Below are 24,908 nucleotides of genomic sequence, written 5' to 3'. Positions count from 1 at the left end.
TGAAGGAACCCGAGGAAAAAGCGATCGATAAATCTAGATCGCCGAGTACGACGAGCTCTCCTGCCGAGGCCAAGGAAGCAACGGATCGTTCGAGATCGCCGAGCATCGCTGGCGAAAAGCACGACGAAAAGGAGATCGAGAAATCCAGATCGCCGAGCGTATCAGCGGAGACCAAAGAAAGCATCGATCGCTCGAAATCACCGAGCGTCGCCGGTGGAATTGGCGAATTGAAAGACGACGAAAAGGCGATCGACAAGTCGAAATCGCCTAGCGTGGCAAGCTCTCCGGATGAAACAAAAGGAACTATGGATCATCCCAAGTCGCCGAGTCTTGCTGGGGAGAAGATCGACGCGAAAGATGTTGAAGAAAAAGGGGTTGAGAAATCTAGATCGCCGAGCATTGCTGGTGAAATTGCCGATCTGAAAGACGTTGATGAAAAAGCAACCGCGAAGTCGAAATCGCCAAGCATTGCTAGTGAGAAGCCTGATACGAAAGATGTCGACGAGAAGGAGATCGATAAATCTAGATCGCCAAGCATTGCTGGTGAAATTGCCGATCTGAAGGACGTCGACGAAAAGGCGATCGACAAGTCGAAATCGCCAAGCGTCGCTAGTGAGAAGCCTGATACGAAAGATGTCGACGAGAAGGAGATCGATAAATCTAGATCGCCGAGTGTTGCGAGCGTTGCTGGCGAAACGAAAGACGTTTCGGATCATTCTAAATCCCCAAGCGTCGCTAGCGAGAAACACGACTTGAAGGAAGTTGACGAGAAGACTATTGATAAATCGAGAAGCCCGAGTTTGATGAGTCCGACCGGCGGGAAGCCCGACTTGAAGGAAGTTGGCGAGAAGACTATTGATAAATCTAGGTCACCTAGTTTGATAAGTCCGATCGGCGGGAAACCTGACTTGAAAGAAGTAGAAGAGAAGGCTATTGATAAATCGAGAAGCCCGAGTTTGATAAGTCCGACCGGCGGGAAACCCGACTTGAAGGATGTTGACGAGAAGACTATTGATAAATCTAGGTCCCCGAGCGTGGCCGGCATAACTATTGAAAAACCTGACCCAAAGGTCGTCGATGAAAAAGCAAGCGACAAGTCGAAATCGGCTAGCGCAACTAGCTCTCCGGGCGAAACTAAAGAAACGATGGATCATTCGAAGTCGCCGAGCCTCGCTGGCGAAAAGATCGATGTAAAAGATGTCGAAGAGAAAGAGGTAGAGAAATCCAGATCGCCGAGCATGGCTAGCGAGAAGCCCGATATGAAAGACGTGGATGAGAAGGAGACCGGAAAATCTAGGTCGCCGAGCGTAGCCGGTGAACCAAAAGAATCCATGGATCACGCAAAATCTACGATCATTAGTGACGAAAAGTCTGACATGAAAGATGCAGAGGACAAGACGATCCAGAAATCGAGGTCGCCCAGCTTGACGATCGCGTCTGATCGTTCCAAGTCGCCGAGTCCCGAAGAGAAACTCGATTCGAAGGATGTGGACGAGAAAGCGATCGACAAGTCTAGATCGCCTAGCGTGACGAGCTCGATCGGCGAATCGAAAGACGCAAAAGATCGTTCGAAATCTCCTAGCGTCGTCGGTGAGAAGCCTGATTCGAAAGATGCCGATTCGAAGGATGTCGAGGAGGAGGTAATTGCAAAATCTAGATCATCTAGCGTGATAAGTGTTCATGGAGACGCGAAGGAAACAACGGATCGATCGAAATCCCCGAACACTACTACCGAAAAGCCTGACTTGAAAGATGTCGAAATTGTTGACAAATCCAGATCGCCTAGCGTAGTTAGCCCTGGGGAATCTAAAGGAGTCCTGGATCATTCGAAATCGCCCAGCATTGCCGGAGAAAAGTCTGATACTAAGGATGTCGAGGAGATAGTTGGAAAATCTAGATCATCTAGCGTGATAAGCGTTCCTGGAGACGCGAAATCACCGAGCACTACTACCGAAAAGCCCGACTTGAAAGATGTCGAAATAATTGACAAATCCAGATCGCCTAGCGTAGTTAGTCCTGGCGAGTCTAAAAGAGTCCTGGATCACTCGAAATCGCCCAGCATCACTACCGAGAAACCGGATTTAAAGGATGTCGATGAGAAGGCAGGTGAAAAATCCAGATCTCCTAGCGTCACGAGTTCTATTGCTGTAGCAAAGTCCGATTCACCGGATGTCGATGAGAAGGCAGGTGAAAAATCTAGGTCACCTAGCGTGACATCCGCTCCTATGGATCATTCGAAATCGCCCAGCATCACTACCGAAAAACCGGATTTAAAGGATGTCGAGGAGAAGGCAGGTGAAAAATCCAGATCTCCTAGTGACACAAGTCCTATTGCTGTAGGAAAGTCTGATTCACCGGAGGTCGATGAGAAGGTAGGTGACAAATCTAGATCGCCTAGCGTCACATCCGCTCCTATGGATCATTCCAAGTCACCCAGCATCACTACCGACAAACCCGACGTAAAGGATGTTGACAAGTCCAGATCTCCTAGCATCGCGAGTCCTGTTGCTACAGAAAAGTCTGATTCACCGGACGACAAAATAAGTGAAAAATCTAGATCACCTAGCGTGACATCCGCTCCTATGGATCATGCCAAGTCACCCAGCATCACTACCGACAAACCCGACCTAAAGGATGTTGACAAGTCCAGATCTCCTAGCATCGCGAGTCCTGTTGCTGCAGAAAAGTCTGATTCACCGGACGACAAAATAAGTGAAAAGTCTAGATCACCTAGCGTGGCTCCTGTGGATCATTCCAAGCCACCCAGTATCACTACCGAGAAACCGGATTTAAAGGATGTTGACGATAAAGCGATTGACAAATCTAGATCTCCAAGCATCGCGAGTCCTTCCGCTGTAGGAAAGTCTGATTCGCCCGACGACAAGACATTTGATAAATCTAGATCTCCCAGCGTGACAAGTATCTCTGGAGAGCCCAAAGAAGCACCGGATCATTCCAAGCCACCCAGCACTACCACCGAGAAACCCGACCTAAAGGACATCGACGATAAAGCAGTTGACAAATCCAGATCTCCTAGCATCGCGAGTCCTGTTTCTACAGAAAAGTCTGGTTCGCCTGACTACAAAGTTGAAAAATCTAGATCTCCTAGCGTGACCGCTCCTGTGGATCGTTCCAAGTCGCCCAGCGTCACCCCCGAGAGACCCGACTCGAAGGACGTCGACGATAAAGCGACCGACAAGTCTCGATCCGCCAGCGTAATTAGCATTCCCGCCGTTTCCGAAGGGACGATGGATCACTCGAAGTTTGTGAGTATCTCCGACGAAATGCTCGGTCTAAAGGACCTCGATGAAAAGGTCCTCGACAAGTCGAGATCGCCGAGTGCGACGAGCGTTTCCAGCGACTTCAAGGACGCCACGGATCGTTCCAAGTCTCCTAGCGTTCGCGACGACGAGGTCGATCTAAAAGACGTCGACGCGAAGGAGGATAAATCGAAATCACCTACCGACGCGAAACCTAGCGACGCGAAAGAGTCCAAAGTGCCTACCGATCGATTCGCGTCCACCGATCCTAAAGAAGCTGCGGAAGGAAGATCCGAAACGCTCAAGGAATCTCCTGATAAATCGCAGGATGATACCAAGCTACCAAGCTCCCCGGTCGGAGAGCAGACACCTAAAGACAGATCTCGATCGCAGAGCGTCCAATATACCGGAGATAAGACGCCCTTGGCCAGGTCTAGAACTGCGAGTATATACCAAGAAAAGACATCTGCTACAGAGACTGACGTGGTTCGAGAGGAAGCGGAGTCCTTCGCCCATATGGACCCAAGGAAATCCTTCGACGAGAAGAAAACTCCTGACTGGTCGTTCAAGGACTCTACCGGGATCGGCATTGCCGCCACAAAAGTGATTGAAAAAGAGCTGGGAATTATCGGCAGCACGGACGAAGGCGACGCTACCGGTTTCGGTACCAGAAAGGACATCGATCGGGACGACGAACGAGAGGAGGACATCGTCAGAGTGACTGCTGAGAAACAAGCTGATATCGAGAAGTATATCTTGGAGGAGTACATACGAAAGAGAAGGAAGATCACGACGAGCGTGATAGAAGAAATAGTTATGATTTATTCTGTCCCAGAGTTCGTGGTGACGGATATCATAGACACGGTTACTTCAAGGGAAAACGTACGCAGAGAATCGATACTAGATTTCGATGTACAAAAACAACCTGCGAAAGACACGAAAATACCCGCGATCGATCCCAGGGAACTATCCAACGTCGAAAATTATATAACGCATGAATTCGTCGCGAAAGGTACGAAAATTACGATGGCCATTTTCGATGAAATTTCGAGAGCGAGGAACGTACCGCGAGCGATTCTCAGGACCATCATCGAGGAGATCGTCGCGAAGAGGAAGCTCGAGAGGAGTTGGGTGATGGACAGCGAGGTGGAGAAACTGGAAGAGGAGAAGCCAACGCCGAAAGGTTTCCTCGAGCTTCGGTACAGAGAGAAGAGAGGCGATTCGAGGAGTCCTAGCTTGTGTTCCGAGAAATCCACCCTGGACAGTCCCGCTCGCTCCGAGCCGCACATCGACGAGGAAATTTCGATATCCGAAGAAAAGAGATCGGAGATCGAGAGACTCCTAGAAGAAGACTACATAAAGAAAGCGAAGAGAATCACGGAGGAGATCTTGGAGGAAGTGATCGTTAGGACGCGTTTGCCCCGGTACATCATTTTGGAGATAATAGAGGAAGTGATCGTGAAGAAGAAACTCTCGAGAGATCTCGTGATCGACGCGGAGATCTATCAAGACGGAGCCGACGAGAGTTATGAAAAGGACGATTACAGATACGAGAAGTCGCCGGAGCCTCGTTTCGAGCTCGCCGACGACGGAACGAAGTCGTCGTACGGTTACAAAGAGTACAAGAGTACAACCGAGTACTCGGAAGGCCGCGATAAAGAGACGTCGATTTCCGATTACCCGGTGAGTTACGAGAGCCAGTTCCACAAAGCGTTCCTAGCAGGAATGACGGAGATACGCACGACTCACATCACGACGCTTTCGGGGAAATCGACGCCGGACGTGACCCGGGACGGGACGCCGGACTCGACTTCCGAACCCACAGCTTCCACAGTCGAGAAAGCCGAAGATAAATTCGCGGAAAGTAAATCGTCCGACAAAATCCCCACAGTAACACAGAAACCTACCGCGTCCCCTACAGAACAGCCGAAATCAACGCAAATAGTCACCGTATTGAAGGAGAGCAAGATCGGAGAAACGGAAGTCTCGGACAAAGCCGGGAAGTTAACGGAGTCGGACGTCAGAGCAGACTCCGACGAAGAATTCCACGACAAAGTAATCGTGGTTAAAAAGATCGTGAAGCGGGAAGTGGTGGACCAACAAGAGCCCGAAATTATTTCGGAGACCGTGACCAAACGAGAGATTCCAGCCGAAGGCGATCCCGAAACGATTCGAAAAATTATAAAGCGAGAGATCATCGAGCAGGACGATCCGGTGGTGATCACGAAGGTGATCAAACGCGAAATCGTCGTCTCCGATGACGAAATCGGGGATAAGGACGCGGAAAGAATAAGAGGAACCGCGACCGAGGTTCCGGAAACGATCGAAACGATAACTAAGACGAAGAAAATTGTGATTACCGAAGAGACGTCTGGCGACAAGTCAAGTTCGTCGAGCACGGACGCAAAAGTAACAAGTGGAGTGACTCTCGCAAAGGAATCTATCAAGGAAAGCGAGAAATCGAAGCAAGAGGAAGGAACCGAAGACTCGAAGCAGAAGGACAAGTGCCCGATGTCCCCTCTCGTACGCGACATCGTCTCCGACATCGCCAGTGGTAGCGGTCAATCCTACGGCTCCGGAAGGTCCACGCCCGACAGAAGGTCCGAAGGCAGATCCTTGACCGGAACGCCGGAAGGTTTCCGATCGGGCGAAGTAATCAGAACCATCATCACCACGACGAAAACGGTTTCGGACGACGGCGAGATCGTGACGACGACCAAAGAGGTCACGGAGACGACGAACGAGAAAGGCGAGACGGTGATTCTAACGGAGAAGATGGACGTTAAAGTAGACGAGTACCTGCCTAGCAAAGACGCGGCGGAATCCGCGATCAGCAGTATCATCGGTAGCATCAAGTCGTCCGAGGGACACTCGTCTACTAGTCAGTACCCGAGTGGATACTTGAAGGAGGATTCGTCGGTTGGATTCTCGGCGGCTGCGATGAGTAGCAGCTTCTACGGCGAGCTGCCCGCTGTTCCGCCTCAGATCAGTGCCATGAAGACATTCCAGGAGGATGTTGGTAGCAGCATCCGCCAAAGCAGCGGACCTATTCCGATACCCAGTGATTACGCGTCGAAGATATTCACGGTAGAAAAGGAGTACGCAGGTGGATATGAAGAGAAACCGGACCCGAAGAGGTACGTCGACGAGGCGGATCTGGATTTTGAGAAAGCCCTGATGGAACATAGGGAGATGAAAGAAGCGACCGAGTCGCTGGGTAGAGGACTGTCGCCGAGATACACGAACGGCAGTGCCCGAAGAGACGTCAAGGACGACGCCGCGGATGAGAGTGGCGAGGATGCGAAACCAGACTCGAAGAAGGACCCGTTGGAGGGTTGGGGGACACCGTTGGGTCTTCCGTCTCCTAAACCGCCGCAAAAGTTCAACTTGATGAAGACCCCGGTGCCAGCTGCGACATCGAACGAACTTGGAACGACGACCGACGACGACGCTTCGCGAAACTTCGACGCCACCGTCGACTGGGGAGAACCCCTCAGGTTACCTTCTCCGACACCTGTGAGCAATGAGATCTCGAACAAAGGCACTCCGAGCACGCCCAAGAAGGAGAAGAAGCAAGCGAGGAAGGTCTTGTCCGAGAATCTGAAGAATAAAAAGCGCTCGGAGAGCCCGGGAAAGAACGATAAGAAGATGAAAGACTCGAAGAATAAAGTTCAACCGGTGTACGTGGATTTGACGTACGTGCCTCATCATGGGAACTCTTATTACACGTCGTTGGACTTCTTCAAGAGAGTACGCGCGAGATACTACGTGTTCAGCGGCACCGAGCCCAGCCGAGAGGTGTACGACGCTTTGCTGGAAGCTAAGAAGACTTGGGAAGACAAGGATCTCGGTATGTTTCGTTTAAATTTTAATCTTATTTTGATTTTGATCTTAAACTTGCGGTCAGTCCTATAATCGAAGGAATTTTTTCTGAATTTTAGTTATAGGTTTGATGCTTCCAAATCAATGTTTCGTTATACATATCTACGTGACTAAGCTTTACGCGTGTACAGTGTCGCGGGTTTTAATTGACAAACTTTGGGAGCGTATCCTACGAGCGGAAATAAGAAAAAAAATGTTTTCTCAAGTTTGCTCAGAAACGCTTTATTACAAAGTTATTTGTTAAGGGTAAAAAGGCACTACAGCAAAGGCCCGATAAGTGGCAGACAGAATTGACTAAACCCAAGGAAAACGAGAGTTTCGTAAGTGAATAACGCGATAAAATTTTTTTATCGAGAAACCGACTTCAGAATCGTGTTTCTCGCTCTAGAAAACATTGAAAACCATATTATGGGCGAGATCTAAAAATAGAAATTTTTTGGTCGAAAATCGGCAAGGACCCCTTGAAATTTTGAATTTCAAGAACCCCTTGAAATTTTCAGCTTTTGCAACTATTTATTTTTTTACTCCAGAACCTTATATAGGAATTCGATGAAATTTTTACCGAATGTCCATCTTCATAATAGATACTTATAAAAAAATCGGTGACCCGCTGAAACAATTGTAAGGGCCTCAAAAAAATTCGCAAGTGTTTTTTAGGTTTGTGATCTTTGACACGAATTCTGAGGGTGATAAAGCCGTCTCAGCGTTTTTTAGCATCGAACATCTTTTATTGGGCTTTAAAAGAGCTTTCCAACGCCGCGCGGATTAATTAAATCGGTTAAGAATTGAGGTAGTTATGGACGTTTAAAGTTGACAAGCCAATCTTGGGTCACGATTTTTGTCAATTTCCCCAGGATTATTATAGGGAATAAAAAAATTGTATCCAATCATCACGAAACTCGGTATCTATAGGGTTTTTTGGGTGCTGAATCCGAATATGGTGTTGGTTTTGCTTTAATAAATTTTCCTGGGGTAGTTTCCAAATGTTGTTAGTATCAAAAGCGGTTTTTTGACAATAACTTGAGAAATAATTTTCTTAGAATATGTAAACTACTTTCACTGAATTTCTCGCATCTATGTTATTTCAAGAAAAATAATATTACATCCGCGTAAAAATACGCTGCTTGCGTTCGTGTCTACCCAAAAGACAACTCGCAAGGTTTGCACGATATATGTATACGTGATTGCATGACGAACCAAGGTTGGACAACCCGTGGCCCGCGACATTCATCACACTTTCACAAAATATATTTATTTTATAATGGCCAAAGTAGCAAAAACCCACGTATTAAAAATATATATCAGTTTTGCATCCACAGTCGAAATTATGGGAAAAAATGAATTTTGATTTTAAAACAATATTCATACAAATGTATGACAGATACTGCCTGTTTTATTTACGAGTTTATAGTTCCGTGTTCGCGAAATAATTAAATTATATTCTGCGAACTCATGATGCGCGGGCATCTTGGAACACGTAATTATGGGACTGACCGTATGTCTACGCATCTTCGCGCACGTTAACACCCATTTCTTTTTCAGAGGTGACCATAATACCAACTTACGACACGGACACTTTGGGTTACTGGGTGGCCGACAACGAAGAGGCCCTCGCCGCGAACCATATCGACCTCTCGCCCTCGGCATCCAGATGTACGATCAACCTTCAGGACCACGAGACTAGCTGCAGTGCCTACAGACTCGAATTCTAGGGATTGGCAGCCTGCTCAGCCGTAATAGTCGAGTTCTGAGCGGTGTCCAGAAAATACACCATCGCTTCGTTTCTGGACTCGTTTCCATGAAAAAAATCGAGGCGACGCGCCGCGAAACGTCGTAACCCGCCGTCCCTACTAGCGGCTCCTAGAACTTTGACAAATTCTAAACGGAGGCTACGTCGATTTGATTCGGAGGCAGCGCGATCTGTAAAGTTTCGTCGTTTATCCCGGCCGGAAGAGTTCGCTCTTAATTTCACCGCACCCGTTCTATCCAGATTCGTCTCTCGAGAGTTACGTCGACCTATATCGAGAGTTAACCGCGACCTGTATCGCAGTATTCCTCCTTCGACTTACCGTTGTCCCACCTCCTCCATCCAAGGACGACGGTAAACAGAAAACCCAAGACTACCCTTCTTCCCGCCCGGATACAATCCACGAGCTTGCTTCCGAGTAAAGTCAATCTAGCCTCCGGTCTGTATCGTTTTACTAATTTCGAACGACATTTACCTGGGAAGAAACAGAGTACTGGTTACTGCCAGAGCAAAGAGAGCCGGAAGGAAAATAAAAAAAAAAAAGGGCTGTGATAGATCGAAGCTTGAAATTGTTGACGGGATCGTAAGGAGAAAGTATCGAAAAGTAGCCTTTTCGTCGGTACGAGATACCATTATTCCTAAAGCCCTACGAATCCGTGCGGAATATTCCAATTTCCACGCGTCGGCATTCGTCGAAGCTCGAGAACACGAAAGAAAGTGTTCGGAGCCTCTTCTCGACGTCGCGAAACGCGAGTACATTTTTATATATCGACAGGGTTGCCGCTTTAAGAGCGACGAGTACCACTTTACTGACAGTGGGTCATCGGGAAAGGAGTCTAGGACTATCGAAGCAGGACAGGAACAAGGCAACGATGTTACACGATAAACGGGGGAGAAAAGAGGACGAGACAACTATGACGACCAAGAGAAACTCGAGAAACGAGAGATTTGTTCGTAGGCTACTCGAATTCGTGGATAGGTCGATACGAGCTTGAGTCACCCGACTCAATGGTTTTACTTTTTCGTCGTTGATGTCTATTCGAGTGTAGATTAACGACTATACGCGCATTGGCGACTATTAGATAGGAATTATCTATGTCGTGTTTCTATACCGTAGAGAATAGAAATACGCAAGTACTAAAGGACGAACTTTGACGGTCGTTGGGAGTCGAATAGATTAGACGGAGAAGCAACCAGTGATGCGTCAAGGATTGCGAATGCAAACGTTCCATTCCAATAAATTACTCGAGTCCGCACAGAGACGACACGAGAATAATTCGAAAGTGATACCTGTTGAAAGGGATTCCTTTTCTCGCACCAAAGAAAGTAAAATATCGGAAGGAGACATTGAAACGGCGATAAATTCGTACAAGATCCATCCAATGGACGAACGTCCACGTTCGATAATTTTATCTCTGTTTCTCCGTGATCCGTTCAGACCGATACGTTGCAAACAAAGCTAGTCGCCCCTATCCTAAATCCGTTCGTAGGTATTTTTTTAAAAAAAGAATCAAAGTATCTCATTTGGAGCAAATGAAGTACATCACTTTCGCGAACGATGAAGGTACGGATACCAAACGCGCGCCATTTTGAAATCAAACCAAAGGATACAACCGCGCCGATAACGATAACCGTACGAATATTCGTTTTGACGAACAAATATTTCGCTGTGCCCTGAGATCTCAAAGAATACGCTGGCTCTGATATATTATATATGTATACTCCTAAAAATGTTACGAACAAATATTTCGTTGGTCGCTGTTATTACGCGAGATACATTCCTACAAAGGGAAGTGTCACTATCCTAATCTCGTCGCTAAGAATTTCGAATTGATTCGGGTTTTTTTCTACTTACGTACATGTCTCTTCATTACGACACGCGTTTTTTTGCAACGACTGTATCGAAGAAATTGTAGCGAAGAGAGAGACGACGAGGTTCCAACGCATCGAGCGATGTTAATGATGACAACAATAACAACGACGATGTTGACGTTCGTAACGACGACAGCGATGACGTCATGTCTCTGGTATTTACTATCGCCAACGATACTAGAACACGTCGCCACTATTGTTTATTATTATCATTCTCGCTATCACTACCGTTGCTACTGTTACCATTATCATTATCGTTGCTAGCCTAATATTATAATTACCGTTACAGTTGTTTTCGTAACGAACGGCACCAAACGTCACTTTCGTTATCATCGTCGTAAACGTCGATCGCTGTTCACGAAAATGGACGATTTCTTTGCTTGATTAGTAAAAAAGAAAAAAAATACGGAGAGCTAGTCGCATGAATGTGCGATGGTGACGAAACATGTACCTATGTATTTATGTATTATTTATTGGCAAGTAATAAAGACCAGCTATTTAGGTAGGATGTTAAAATTATGAAATTGAATTTAACGGATACGAGAGGGATAAATGAGTGAGAATATTATCGGTTGGTGAGATGAGACGAACGATCGAAGGTACACCGTCGACGAGTTTCCGAAGAGAGGGGATGAATTTAAATTGAGAGAAGGAAAGATATAATTAACGAGAACGAGCTTTCACTAAGACAGTTTAGAACAAATATGAAGGTGCGAAGAATAAAATATATATATTATACACACAAATATATAATATAATATATATGGATGCAAGGGCAAAGAAAAATAGGAACAAACTTAAAAGAAGTAACGATAAAGAATTACGAAAATGTCAGCCTCGACACCTGTACGAACCCCTAAATCACGGTGCTTATCGGGTGTGAGAACGGTGATACGATTTCGTTTGAAAATCCGTTTTAGAAGAGCCGGGTGATGTTTTTTTTTTTCTCTTCAATTACCGACGTATCTGACTATCGAACGCAACGGGGTAAATGTTCTCGTTCGGTCTTAGCATCCACGTTTTCCTAAATCTAAAATGGTAAATAAAATGGTAAAAAGTCGACGTTTTCGAAAGGAAGCGATCTATGTTTTAAGGCATGATAGATCAGAGTATGTTTACTCCGCGGAAAACATCGGATACGCCAAGGGTCTAGTCAGAAAATCTCGTTTCCTAATGTTAAAATCATCTAGTCATTCGCAGGTGGGTCCTATGTCCTTACGAGATTGCACCAGAAACATAAAGCGACTTCGGTATTTCACGATTATATTATACGAGTCGCGGTTCTCACCCCTTGAAGCGCATCGGCGCGTCGCGTTTTTCGAATAACGAATTAAAATACTTACTGTGGAGTGTTCATGGTGCTATGATTATTATTATTATTATTATTATTATTATTATTATTATTATTATTATTAATATAGAAATAACAATGTTATGCTATATGACAAAAATGATAATATAATAAATATACATTATAACTTAAATATATTACAGGTTCTTTTGTTAAAACATGTAAACAACGTCCTCTGCTTATTCCAAAACATCTCTTATCGCATTCCATTTCTAGAACTAAGTAGCGATTTAAGAAATTCGTTTCAAAGCTTTAGTTACTAGTTGGGTAGATTTTACTGTGTAAAAATGTAGAATTCGAAATAAAAGACAAGAACCGCACAGAGCGATGAATGATAATTTTGGAAACTAACTTTAGGTGAGAAGCTATCGAAATTTAAATATACTTCGTTCGGTGGTTCTAAGAATCACTGAGAAATAACGAAGAGAAAGAAAATCTCTAAGTTTTCTTTGATTAAAAAATTTTCGATCCATTTATCCGTTGACACCTCCATTGCAATTATTGCCTATCCGTTTCATTAACCCTTTATTTACCGAATTTCTCAAAAGTTTTGAAAATCTAGGCGTCCATCTTGGTCTTGTATAATCTTACAGAGTTGTCTCAAGCTTCCAAAAGAAGGAAAGCTCGTGCTGCCATCCGACAATTAAAAACGAACTTCACAAAAGTGGACTCGAAAGTCACAATAGTTTTCAAAGCGTATAAATAGCGTATAATTATAGTACAGTACCGTGAGAAAATTAACGGGGAAGCAATAAATAAAATAATATAGTTTTTATAAATGAATTCTGTTCAGACGAGACATACAAGACCCGCCAGTAAAGAAAGGTTTAACGAAAGTAAACGTGAAATCAAGAAAAAAGCTTGATACCAGGATGGGAATCTTGGAATACAATAAACTGTCAACAAAGTAGCTTACCGCTATCTCCAAGTGTACGTCGCTGAGTGTTATTTTAATTGATAATAAATTGCATTACGCAGCAGCAGAGTACAATATATGGTACGGCATCTTAATAATAGATATTTAAAGATTGTCCATTAACGACTTTGCCCTCCGTAATTCTTGAAAACAAAGACAAACGAATGAGAAAATTAGATGCAAAATAGCCATAGCTATTTCACGCGTATACGCTCACCTGTCAGCAAAACTTGTAGATCATCTTTCGAAATGTTGATAGTAGAATCTTCACCGGTGCCATCCAATTTCTTCAATTTTAAGGATATCGTGGAAAACGGCGAGGAATTGTCGCAAGGTAAGACTTCGATCGACGACAATCTGCTCACTGCGAAAACGTTAACGGGATATGTTATGCATTTATCTGAGAAGGAGAGGCCACCTAATTTCTATTCGCTAAAATAATTCCAACGTCGTAATTACCCCTCAAAGACTGCGAAGATAAAGCAACTGTGATTTGAGGACAATGATCCGTATGCAGTCTAGCAAGCGCGGCGCTATGTTCTCGAGGTAGGCCAAGTTGTTGCAATTCGCTACTCAAATCAGCCGCGGAAACTCCGTGTCGCGCAGACGACGTGAAAATCAATTCAAGGGCCGCCACCATAGCCTTTGCATCGTCCAATTCTTCGCAAATTTAAAGAAATTTAGGAATGAAAGGAATTGCCTTAAAACGATCGAGTTAAATACACTTACCAACTTTAGCGTCTTGAGTGATCTTTTTAATTTTCTCTTCCTGAAAGAAACACTTTTGCTATGATAGTGAAAAGTTTATAAACAATGGATTACGAATAAGCGCTTACGTCAAGTTCTCCTTCCGTTAAATATTTTGCAACGGTTTGCCCTAATAGTTTGATTTTTATTGATGTCTGCAAAACAAACGGTGAATTAGTTGACGCATTTATAGGCGTATTAAATTACACTGTCCAACAAATTTATAGTTTCTTTAGGTTTTGCGATATCCATTGGCTGATTACTATACTAGGCTACGCGCTAGACGGTCACAGTAGTATAAGGTACGCGCTAGACGGTCACAGTAGTATAGGCTACGCATAGACAGCCGCAGTAGTATAGACCACGCTCCACCGGCATACTCGCGCTCTGAGTCGGGGTTTTCTGTTAACCCTTTGCACTCGACTTTTTTTCTGGTATCTACCAGCAACTCGAGATGTTTCTTAGCATTCTATTGCCATGAATTCTAAGCTATCTAGATTTGCGAATAAGGTCACCTTTACCTCACCGACAATCATTTTATCGACACTTTGAGCTCCAAAGAAATTGAATCTAAAGAACCATTAGGTATTGTAGAAATCTCCTCTACCTTTTAAAACTAAATAGAACATTCTAACGTTCGCAGCTTTCAAGTAGTACATTTTCTCTCAAAATTGACCGATTTTACGAAATCTTGTGCTTTTGGAAAACTGAGGGTGATGGAGCAATTTGGCTTTCAGATTCGTATTTAACACGAGGAACACTATAAGGATCACTCAGTGGATATTACAGAAGAAAATTCATGTTGGACAGTGTTATCGAAGATGTAGAACAGATTAAAGTTTGTACCATGCGCGACAACGTGTTGATTTCTGCTAAAAGCCAATCGGGACAGTCTCCGTCGCCTAGAAATCTGAATTTCTACGAACAAAGGAAGACAGAAACGCGTTGCTTTAATAACTATGGTAAATCGATGCACGCGTTCCTTAGATATCTTTAAATACGGGCGAAATATCATCTTACCATTTTCGATCGCTGTCTCCTAAATATACGACGAACAAAGTCCCCGTCTGAAACGTAAATTCGTTCGTATATTACTCGATCACGATAATCTTAAGAAGACTAATATCTCGTTCGTCAGCGTTTCAGAGCATCGAGTACAGTTTTGCGTGCTTGGCCAGTTCTTACTTGGCTAGATTGCGCAAGAGATCATTACATTATGTACGCCTGCGCATTGTTTCACGCATCGTAAAGTTCTTACGATTATGTACATCGCTCGAGGCGCAAAACAAGAAACCGTGTATGTATCTCGTTTCACGAGCAGCTGACATCTTTTTCGATAAATGGGTCAAATCGATATAAAAAAAATAACATCGATACGCGACGAGTACGTAAAATGTTACGTCACGGTGTCGTCGAACCAACAGGTGTGGTTGCTGCAACAGGTACAGAGTTCGAGTCTATTTCGCCTTTTTCTCGATTCGAGTGTCGAACAAAACGAATTTCTCATTCGATCCTTTGTAGTATCGTATTATCCCTCCTACTACTTTCTAACGAGAAAACCTTCAAAGTTACAACGACCTCACGAGTCGACAAAACTTTTAGTCGTCGATTGGAATAAAAAATGTTTCCAGGCATGGAAAATAGTTTTCTCCCCAGCGACGCATTTCCGCCTTGCTTTCGAGCAATAAGAAGAGTCATTTTTTCCTCCATATTTAAAGGAGCGCATTCTCCTCGTCGACAAATACGGGATAAAAAACCACGGGTCACAGCTAGTCTTAAATATAACGTCATCAACAGGCGATGATTCTTTGCTCGTAAACGAATCGAAAATAAAGAATGATATTTTTTCATAGGAAGCTTCGTTTTCGTAAAAATAAATCGAAAATCTACTGATTCTGACATTGTCTAATGTGCCATACCTGTTCTATGCAAACTGCAATTTTTTAAATGATTACAACTAATCGAAATGGACACTAACATAACAGAAGCGACATAAATTAGCAACGTAAGTAGAAATGGTGAGTAATGGTCAGACACGGTGGTCAAGTCGTACACGTGCTCCAAGGAGATTCAAGACCAATTGTCTCAAAATTGAAAGCTCAAATTAAAAAACTCTGTTGCTCATTTTCGATTCATTTTTTCCTCGAAGAATCATCTAAGAATGAATATAAGAATATAAGAATGAAGCCCTGACTGATTACAATCAACGTCCAGGCTAAATCATTGAACCTAGAAAGCTGAAATTTTGCACAGAGGTTTCCTTTATGATATATACAAGGAAGAAGGAAGAATATTTCGAAATTCAACCCCTAAAGGGGTAAAAAGGGGTTGCAACGTTGGTATTCCACGCGGGTGAAACTGCGGGGCACAGCTAGTATAATATATATCGTGTAAATAAATAATTCCTCCATTATATAAATATATATTGTGTAAATAAATAATTCCTCGTTCTAAAATTGAAGCGTAGAATTTGAATGTGAGTTCGCGTCGGCCCTGCCATTTGTATTCGTGTACAAACAGATGTCAGCGAAGAATGTTAAACGTTCCGAAGAAACGTCTCGACCGACCGGACGAATCTACAGACTGGAACTAATGCGCGATCTTGCCCGCTCTACTGTATTTTTCAGCAGGTGCTTAACTTTAAAGACAATGGTTATTACCTCGACTGTTCTCGAGGATATAATAATCAAATATAATAATCCTTCGTCGATGCGTGTCAAACTACCCTTGGTTTGGTTACGGGTGAGAAGGGGAAAGGAGACTACTTCTGTAAGGTTTTTTGTCAAGTATCAAATGAGAAATGTTACATCGCGTAGCATGAAAATTTACGACGGTAACGCGGGATAATCTTTTAGGACGCGCAGCGACACATTTTTAACCTTTACGCGCATATGCTACCCCCATTTCTCCCCTGTTTTCAATTTCTTCTTTTTTTTTTTAACTTAGAAACGTTCCTATCTTTTTACAGAGCATTGAAAATTTTATTAGATTGTCCCAAAAGTTTCTTCTATTTCATTAATAAGTAGTACATACACGATAGTTTATGTCTAACGTTATATTATTGAATTGCGTAAGATTCATTTTGCTCCGCTATGGTTACAACATTAAGATCTAAGAAATTAAGTGGTCTATTTATATAAACATTGCTACGTAAAATGACAGAATACAAGTCATGGAAGAAACTTTTTGGACAACTTAATACATTCTAGAACAGGGCTTCGTAATCCATGGATCGCAACGTCAAATGAAATCGCTTAGATAATAATATTTAACATTCTCTTTAATTCATGTTATTGCAAAAAAATTCAGTTTTGATGAAAAATATGGTATAGAATTTTTGTAACTATAATAACTACGATTGTGCAACTCTTTGTGCAATTTTTAATTTCACATTTCTGTATGTTTTTAAACGAATTCTAAAACTTCCTTTTTTTTTATGTATATTGTTACCTAATCAATAAATCGTCACAAAATCTGTACATATCTTTATTTTATATTCTTTGGTGTGCAAACAAAAAAACCCCAATCATAAATGGAGTCGTGAATGAAGAAAGTTTAGGGAGCCTTGTCCTAGAGCAACGAAGAAGCGAACGATTGGCGATTAAAAATCCCATGAACGTCTCGGAAGTTGTCGAACGAAACAAGGGGGAGTAATGAAAGTTTTAATGAAAGATTAGATAAAAGGTTACGTTTCCTCCGTTTAATATGTCCGCGGTCTAATCACATTATCGATACGGAAAAAATGAATGGAAAGATAAGCTCGTGTCTCGATCAAATGTGCGATGAAAGCAAACGACAAAAATGACCGAGTAAGGGGGAGACGGGGAAGCGAAGAGGCGAAAGGAAGGGGAAGGAAGATGCGTGGAGGAGCGACAAAGATATTAAGCGTGAACAGCAATAACGGCAAGGGTGAAAGAGACGGTTGACGAAGCTGGGCTTGATTTTTTGGACCAATCGGAGAGTGAGCTGAAGAACACGTGCCGGGTATAAGAAGAGCAACGCGTATCGTTCCTGGCCACTGTGTACCTTATTTTACCGAAGCTAGCGCTTCAGGTGCCCGGGCATCGTACGCATACCGGAAAGTATCGGTGAAAGCACAATTTTCTTTCTACCATTCGGTTCGATCCCGTGACAGTTTAGCGTCGATTACTTTCGACGCGATCCGAAATCGAAAGGAGAAGTTTCGAAGGTGAGTACGATAGTATTTAACGACGCTTTTTAGCGCACTTTTTATTTCTCATGACAATTCTTGATCGGTTCGATTACCAATTTCCGGTTGTTTTCGTTGGTAGAAATGACAGACAGAATATCTTCAATCGTTTATTATTATTATTTACCGTTTATTTTATTATCATTTAACATGATACATTTAACCTACGACTACCTGTTAGACTCGTAGTCTCGTATTCGGGCCAAATGTAAATATTACGGGCATGGTTCGTAGCGCGACGGTCGCGATTTGTAATATCACACTTTTTTATTATTGATTCTTATATGAATGCTAATTACGTGAATTGCTAATTTATTCAGGACCTGGAGATAAATGTTATATTTTATTGATTGATGATAAACGTTTCGTGGTATATCTACTGGAATTATTACATCAGGGTTGCTTGTCAAATATTTCACAAAATTAAATCAGTTGTATCTTGCACGTGAAGTTAAATTACGTAAATCGTGCGCGATTTGTACAACCTAGATCCGATTTTCCGGATGGTTCGAAGGCTGGCCGATCTGGTTTACATTTTGGGCCTCAGTTGGAACGTAAATCGTGGGTTAAAGGGTTAAAGTTGTAGATCTACTCGAGATGTATAGTTGTCGAGCGGAATTCGAAGAATGAGTGTATCGTAAAAAAGAATTTTCATTCTCGTATAAGGTACTGGACATAAATGGCGCGTGAAAACAAACAAGAACTTAAATGACAGGTTTGAAAGCGTTCGCTAACTAAATTTTAACACGCACGCTGACGAAAGTGCATCTCTCCTTCTTCCCTGCGCTGCATCGTTCGACTATCATTGTAAAAGCATCGATCGCGACGAAAAGAACGTACAAACGAAAAAAGGATGTATTACACGGATGCGTTATTTTCCTTTAATTTTTCTCCAAAGGAAAATTGAAAACTAAATCGAATTAAAAGCAACTTTAAGCTGAACCTGTCGCGAGATTCGAAGAAAATTGGTACTAAGTCGTTAGGTATCGATCACGTTAGTCTACATACGGGAACAAATAAATATTGACGCAGCGTTTACGATAATACATTATAAAACATTTTACAATGCGTATAGCAATTTAAATTCCTTCCATTTTAATAGAAACGTGCAATTAGCAGATTATATTTTCGAAAGAAGATTGCAATGTAGGTACGCTGCCGTCTCATAAAGAGTACACAGTTAATAGCCCCGTCTTTGCATCAAAGTATTACATGTCTGCGCTATTTTTATCGGATTGGACATTTTGTCCTCCTCTTTTTTACTTTTTTCATATAAGTTTATTTTACTTTAGCAGGTTTACGTTAGAGGTACCATATGTCTATCGCCTTAAAAAATGATATGAGACAACCTAGTAAATGGTTTGTTCGTAGTTCCCGGACATTTGCTACCAATAAATCAAGCAATAATTATTCTTCAAAATAAATGCCATCACTTCTATGTATATGCTTCTATAATAGTTTTCATCCATCTTTCTGCCAATTGTCCAATTCCGATTTGGATGTCAAATGTCATAAAGAATTTTAATGTCAAAAATTCAAGGATCAAGCGTCCGGGAACTTATTGGACAACCTGGTACACAGTGCCTCAACCAAACTATAATAATATTTCATGTTTCGTAATATTTCGATCGCAGTCCGTATCTCCTTATTTACATTAATTCTTTGTAAAGTGTCTCGTGTCAGACATGTGGATTCTTCTTCCGATCGTCTCTCTGTTGGTGCACTCGATCGTTGGAAAACCCGCCATTCGCGGCGCCCTGTCGGACCTAACCCAGCTGGACAATAAAAGTAACGGGCTCCTTTACAATTGGGGCGAAAGATCCGTGATCAACGCATCGAAAAGATGGAAAGGTGAATCGTTCAAGGCGAAAAGGACGAAAAGGCAATCCGAACAGGACATGGTTGTACCCGGTAAGAGACGACAACTTAAGGAGGGGGCATACAATACGATTTTTCAAGAAAAGCAGAAAAACCAAAACAAGGCGTTTTCTTTGTCGTCCCAGCCTTTTTCGTTATCTTTCCATAGAATCGATTTGTTTTATCGATATCTCGCGTACATTTGACTTCTGCCACCAGAAGTCTTCTACAATTATCCTGTGGCTACTAGTGATTGCGGTTCCATCTCGTCTTATTCAATTTGTTTTTTTAATTTCGTGATAATGCCTCAAGTGAACAAACTCAATAAAGCTAAATTATCCTTTGACTGACGTCAAAAATCATGCGAACATTTTATTGTTGCCATTTCTAACTATCGAACAATTATGAAAGTTTGTTTTAAATCGATTTTTTTCGAAAAATGTATAGTGCCCCCTTAATTTAATTCTACTATGTGAGATAAAACAGAATAACAGTAATCGAAAATGATGCGTTTCAATTCTAGATGAACGAGAAGAAAACAGTAACTTCGATGACGCGCAGGACAGTGAAAGATTCAACTACAATCGCGCGACCGACTCGAACGTAAGGATCGTCGAAAGGAAAAGGAAAGGTACAGGATCATGGTTTAAGCATTTGGTTCCGGTAAGATCAAGTATTTCTAGAGATATTTCGCTGCTCTCTAAAACGTTCCATACGCGATACGATCTGTCGTACGACTTATCGTACGGGCATCACCAGTTTTCCGATAAAAATGATATCGAACACTACGTAATCGCGGTAATATCTTGCATCGAATGTGAAAATTAAGGAAACGAGACAAATCGTCAACTTTAAAGTGTTTTCTCAGAAAATAACTATTATATTTGAAGAACACAAATATTTTTGTTGCGGTGTTACATATATAATAAGTCCACTACGGCAGTTTACGGATTCCGCGTACTTTAGAAATTGAATTTTGGCCAGGTTTCTTGCAAAATGAACCACTGTGCGATCTGTCCTACGACTTGTATGTACGACATGACATGTACGACTTGTCGTACGACGGATCTTATCGTGTATAGGGTGGTACGAAAACACGCCACAGTCAATACAATTCTCATTTAAACGGTCGAAGGGACTCAACGAACCAATTTGTCGCACGACAAGTTGTACGACCGATCGTATCGTGTATGGGACCTTTAAGTTAAGTTGACGATCGTTTGAAATTATTCTCCGTTGAAGGAATTTGATGAATTCCCCTCTCGGGAAAATAATGACTTGATATACGCGTGGGGAGATGTGAAAATGAGAGATCGTAAACCGATTCGTCAGTTGTTTTACCCCGGCAACGGTAAACGAGAAAAATCGGATTCTTCAGCGAATATTCTCAACCGAACGGTACGAGAGAAGTCTGAGAAAAAACATCAAGGATGGTATATGTGGTCTGGGAAGAGAGCAGACCAAGAACTCGATCGAAAGCGATTTATCCTAATGGTAGAACCTTCGCCAATTGGCGCTAATATATCTGGCATCATGCAAGGTCAGTGACATGCATGACATCGTATTAAAGAGTAACACCACTCTAGAGACTGAAAAAAAGGCCCAACTTTGATCATTAATTTTGAGAGTATCGCAAAAGAAATAGGATTTCTTTTAACAGGGTTTATTTAACACACATCGAAGTATAAACAAAAGTTGTTGTATTATAATGTTACTACAAAATGCCGACGACAAAGCGAGTCTTTAAAATTGACTTTTTTTTAAACACCTTCACGGGAGGACGGTTTTTTCATTGTTTATAAAATCTGGAACAACCTAAAAATTTTATAATCTATGTACTATTGGCTATAGAAGTGCGTAAGGTTTCGTGTTTTAAATCAAATATTGTATAAATAGCGCACCAACCACCGTCTTGGCTAAAAAATAACAGTAAATTGTTAATAAAAAGTTTACATTAAATAAAAAAAAACCGCTACGTACTTCTATAGACAGCAGTATATTACAAAATTTGTTGGTTTTTTGTCCCAAATGTTATACACAACCAGAAAACCGTTCTCCCGTGAAGGCGTTTAAAAAACCAAACAAAAAAAGAAAAAAGAAAATATACATGTAAAAATGAGTAACTTCCTCCTTTTCCAAGTCGGTTAAAAAGTCAATTTTCGACTCGTTTCGTCGTCGCCATTTTGTACTAAAATTATAACACAATAATTTTCGTGTATACAACAGAATGTATTAAATAAACCCTGTAAAAAGAAATCGTATTCCTTTTGCGATACTTTCAAAATTAATTATCAAAGTTAGGCCTCTTTTCAGCCTCTAGTGTGGTGTTACCCCTTAAGTATTCAAAATTCGAACGAAGAATTACTAACTATTAAGTGACTTAAACGTACGCAGACCAATCACTAACGAGTAAAAATATCATGGATTTCGAAATTTAAACGTTAACATTTGTACGTTTTTTAAGATGGAATTGCGAGCGAAGAAGAGATTGGAAGAATCGCTAATAAAAACAACGTGGCACGAAAAAAGAGCATTTCACGCATAAATAATGAAAATGATTACGCGCAGAGGGATAAAGTTGCCAACAACGATAACGATTGGTCTGTAATGTCAACGTTTTAACGTCTTGAACATCACTTTTCTTTGCTTGTAACCTTCGTCTTGCTTTACTCTACACGATCCATACAATAACAACAAGTAATCACGGTAAATGTAGAAAACAATATTCGAAAGAAATAAAAATTTACGTATAATATCGATACGTTAAAACGAGAATTCTTCTTCTCATTTTGTCTTCTCACTCCTCTCTTTTCCTTTTTAAATATTATCATCATCATCATCATCATCATCATTATTATTATTATTATTATTATTATTATTATTATTACAATTGGTGTGTTACCGTAGAATAATGCCAATGGCTGACAAGAAAACACTCTATGGACAAATCAAGGAAATAGCACTCGATCGGTCGGAAGGGAAAAGAAATAAAAAAACGAGCCAGTTTCGTTTCAAGAATCAATAGTTCGATGTTCCCGCCAATTCTGCAAAAGGAAGAACGTCTTCTTTTCCTCGAGTGGATAAAACAGACCCGAAACAATATTCTAGCAACATTTTTTTTACAGTTAACAATGAATTGAACATTTCTCGAATAAGTTCGTTAACGATTTAGTCTCTCTTGTAACTATTCGTCTCTCTTGTAACTATTTCTTAAAAAAACATCTGATACGAGACGTTCAAAGATCAAAAGGTCTAAGATTACGACGAAAACAAAAACTGTTTTTCACTTCACTTATTACGCAATTATTTAATGCATATAGTACACAATTTCAACAAAAACACGAAATACATCGAGCGATATATTATATGTAAATAAATGGGTGATCGAGATCATTTTGGGTTTGTGTATACAGTTGCATTGTGTATATTGTGATATATTATTGTATACTTGAACGAATAATAAGATATATTCATTCTAAATTGATATATATTCACAAGTGACAAACTTACCCAATGGAAATTACGGTTTAAACAATTTTGACAGGTTAACGTTTGCAGGTTAGGAACTGTGCACTGTACACTCTACTGTCACCAAGTCTCGTCGAAGAGTAGCCAACTCCATCTACGGAGTTCTATGAACAACTAGGAACATTCACTCCTACCATCCTAGAAGAAAGTCACCAGCTCCGACACCAAGCGAAGCCTAGAGGTAAACGAAACATAGAGGTTGGCAACATTGCAAAATTAGCGGGATAACTATTCTAACAGTGCAGTGTCGCGTCATAGTAGTCATAAATTTCGTCTCACGGAACAGGCATTTATTTATTCTTCTCTAAATTTGTTGAATTCGCACAAGCGTTGTACGAGCTTCGTTCGCAACTATCTAAGCCAATCGCTAGAGAATTAAAACATCGTTTTTGTGACAAAAGTAGTAACAGCAAACCGATTGTGCAGTTACATAAAAGGGGATGCGTAGATTAATAGGTATACGTTTTTCACTCCCAACTCTGTTCCGTTTTCTTGTTATTTACAATTTAATGGTAAAAAATCGTGATTTTTGTCGTACTTTGGTTATAAATTTTAAACTAATGCAGCACTATCAATGCTCCACGGAGATAAAATGTAGGCGATAAAAATACCTACAGAATGAAATCTCGAACGTCTCGATCGGATAATGAGGAACGGAGAAAAATCTGGAAAACCGGAAAATTCAGCGTTTTTTCAAAAATTCGTATCTTCGCCATTTTTTAAACTGAAGCGATGACCTTTTGGGAACAAGTAGTGATTGATATGTTCTTTATGTGTGCAGAAAACGGGGATTGAAAGACGTTCGAGGTCTCATTCTGTAGGTATTTTCATCGCCTATATTTTATCTCCGTGGAGCATTAATAGTGCTGCATTAGTTTAAAATTTATAACCAAAATACGACAAAAATCACGATTTTTTACCATTAAATTGTAAATAACAAGAAAACGGAACAGAGTTGGGAGTGAAAAACATATACCTATTAATCTACGCATCCCCCTCTATGTAACTGCACAATCGGTTTGCTGTTACTATTTTTGTCATACAAAAATGCTCTACTGATTGGCCTGATCGCAATATATCGATAACGTTTCCTTTTTATAGACCGTTTGATGTTAAATTTGTTTGCTTAAATTCTAACAATTTCTCGTAACGCTTTCGCGTTGAATCCGTTAATCTTTTTCTGTCCGAAAAGAATAGCATTATTCGGAAATTTTTAAATATTCATACTTGCTTAGCATTAACTCTCGCGATATTTACGTTGAGGTTAGATTACTTAAGGGCTATCGATTGATATTTCTTGGCAACAAAGGATATTTCTTGTCCGCTCGAGCGGGAATGTGACAAGTAAAACCAATAGATAAAATGGTAAATGATTTATTAAATTATTTAACGGTAATTCTTGCGTTGCTTTGAAACTCATTGATGTTTTTTAATTTCCAGCTTCCGTTTATTAAATTTGGATAAAACGTAAGCGTTAGTACGTGCTCCGAGGATTTCTCTTCTTACGGTATTCGCGGTAATCGCTATGCTGCAAACAG

The 24,908-nt window shown here is 41.4% G+C and overlaps 3 protein-coding genes across 4 annotated transcripts in view; 2 read left to right on the top strand and 1 right to left on the bottom strand.

Moving 5' to 3' along the window:
* Positions 1 to 9,409, top strand: part of LOC128894377 (microtubule-associated protein futsch) — a 37,957-nt gene extending 28,548 nt beyond the window's left edge. Inside the window, exons 10-11 of the mRNA XM_054156070.1 lie at positions 6 to 7,110; positions 8,685 to 9,409. Of these exons, the coding sequence (XP_054012045.1) occupies positions 6 to 7,110; positions 8,685 to 8,854 (7,275 nt within the window). The 3' untranslated portion in view covers positions 8,855 to 9,409. The remainder of the gene's footprint in view (positions 1 to 5; positions 7,111 to 8,684) is intronic.
* A 3,634-nt stretch (positions 9,410 to 13,043) lies between these two features.
* On the bottom strand, positions 13,044 to 23,486 carry LOC128886702 (COMM domain-containing protein 4). The gene is made up of 8 exons (XM_054141835.1): positions 23,353 to 23,486; positions 14,796 to 14,842; positions 14,622 to 14,693; positions 13,865 to 13,930; positions 13,758 to 13,797; positions 13,488 to 13,688; positions 13,246 to 13,392; positions 13,044 to 13,171 (listed from the first exon to the last, which is right to left on the bottom strand). The coding sequence occupies exons 2-8, from the start codon at positions 14,796 to 14,798 to the stop codon at positions 13,134 to 13,136; spliced, it is 567 nt and encodes a 188-aa protein (XP_053997810.1). The 5' UTR covers positions 14,799 to 14,842; positions 23,353 to 23,486; the 3' UTR covers positions 13,044 to 13,133.
* LOC128886642 (uncharacterized) lies at positions 17,775 to 23,541 on the top strand. 2 transcript variants are annotated; one of them, XM_054141713.1, is made up of 6 exons: positions 17,775 to 17,964; positions 19,656 to 19,896; positions 20,366 to 20,505; positions 21,085 to 21,382; positions 22,307 to 22,442; positions 23,401 to 23,541. In XM_054141713.1, exons 2-6 carry the CDS (start codon positions 19,671 to 19,673, stop codon positions 23,486 to 23,488), a joined length of 888 nt encoding a protein of 295 aa, XP_053997688.1. In that variant the 5' UTR covers positions 17,775 to 17,964; positions 19,656 to 19,670; the 3' UTR covers positions 23,489 to 23,541. The 2 variants fall into 2 exon arrangements, with proteins under 2 accessions (XP_053997688.1, XP_053997697.1); XM_054141722.1 differs by lacking the exon at positions 23,401 to 23,541 and adding an exon at positions 22,750 to 23,294.
* The last annotated feature ends 1,367 nt before the right edge of the window (positions 23,542 to 24,908 follow it).

Source organism: Hylaeus anthracinus, unplaced genomic scaffold (assembly GCF_026225885.1).
Source record: "Hylaeus anthracinus isolate JK02 unplaced genomic scaffold, UHH_iyHylAnth1.0_haploid 0, whole genome shotgun sequence".
NCBI lineage: Eukaryota > Metazoa > Arthropoda > Insecta > Hymenoptera > Colletidae > Hylaeus > Hylaeus anthracinus.
Note: the sequence above shows the minus strand (reverse complement) of the source record. Positions and strands in the feature narration are given on the sequence as shown.

What these genes read in the sequence shown, in the direction of transcription:
- LOC128886702 (XM_054141835.1), bottom strand. An exon ending in TAACGGAAGGAGAACTTGAC is followed by an intron (nt 13,798 to 13,864) that starts GTAAGCGCTTAT and finishes TGTTTCTTTCAG; the next exon opens with GAAGAGAAAATTAAAAAGAT. An exon ending in CACTCAAGACGCTAAAGTTG is followed by an intron (nt 13,689 to 13,757) that starts GTAAGTGTATTT and finishes AAATTTGCGAAG; the next exon opens with AATTGGACGATGCAAAGGCT.
- LOC128886642 (XM_054141713.1), top strand. Translation starts at nt 19,671, where the DNA reads ATGTGGATTCTTCTTCCGATCGTCTCTCTGTTGGTGCACTCGATCGTT. An exon ending in GGTTTAAGCATTTGGTTCCG is followed by an intron (nt 20,506 to 21,084) that starts GTAAGATCAAGT and finishes TCTCCGTTGAAG; the next exon opens with GAATTTGATGAATTCCCCTC. An exon ending in GCCAACAACGATAACGATTG is followed by an intron (nt 22,443 to 23,400) that starts GTCTGTAATGTC and finishes TAACGTTTGCAG; the next exon opens with GTTAGGAACTGTGCACTGTA.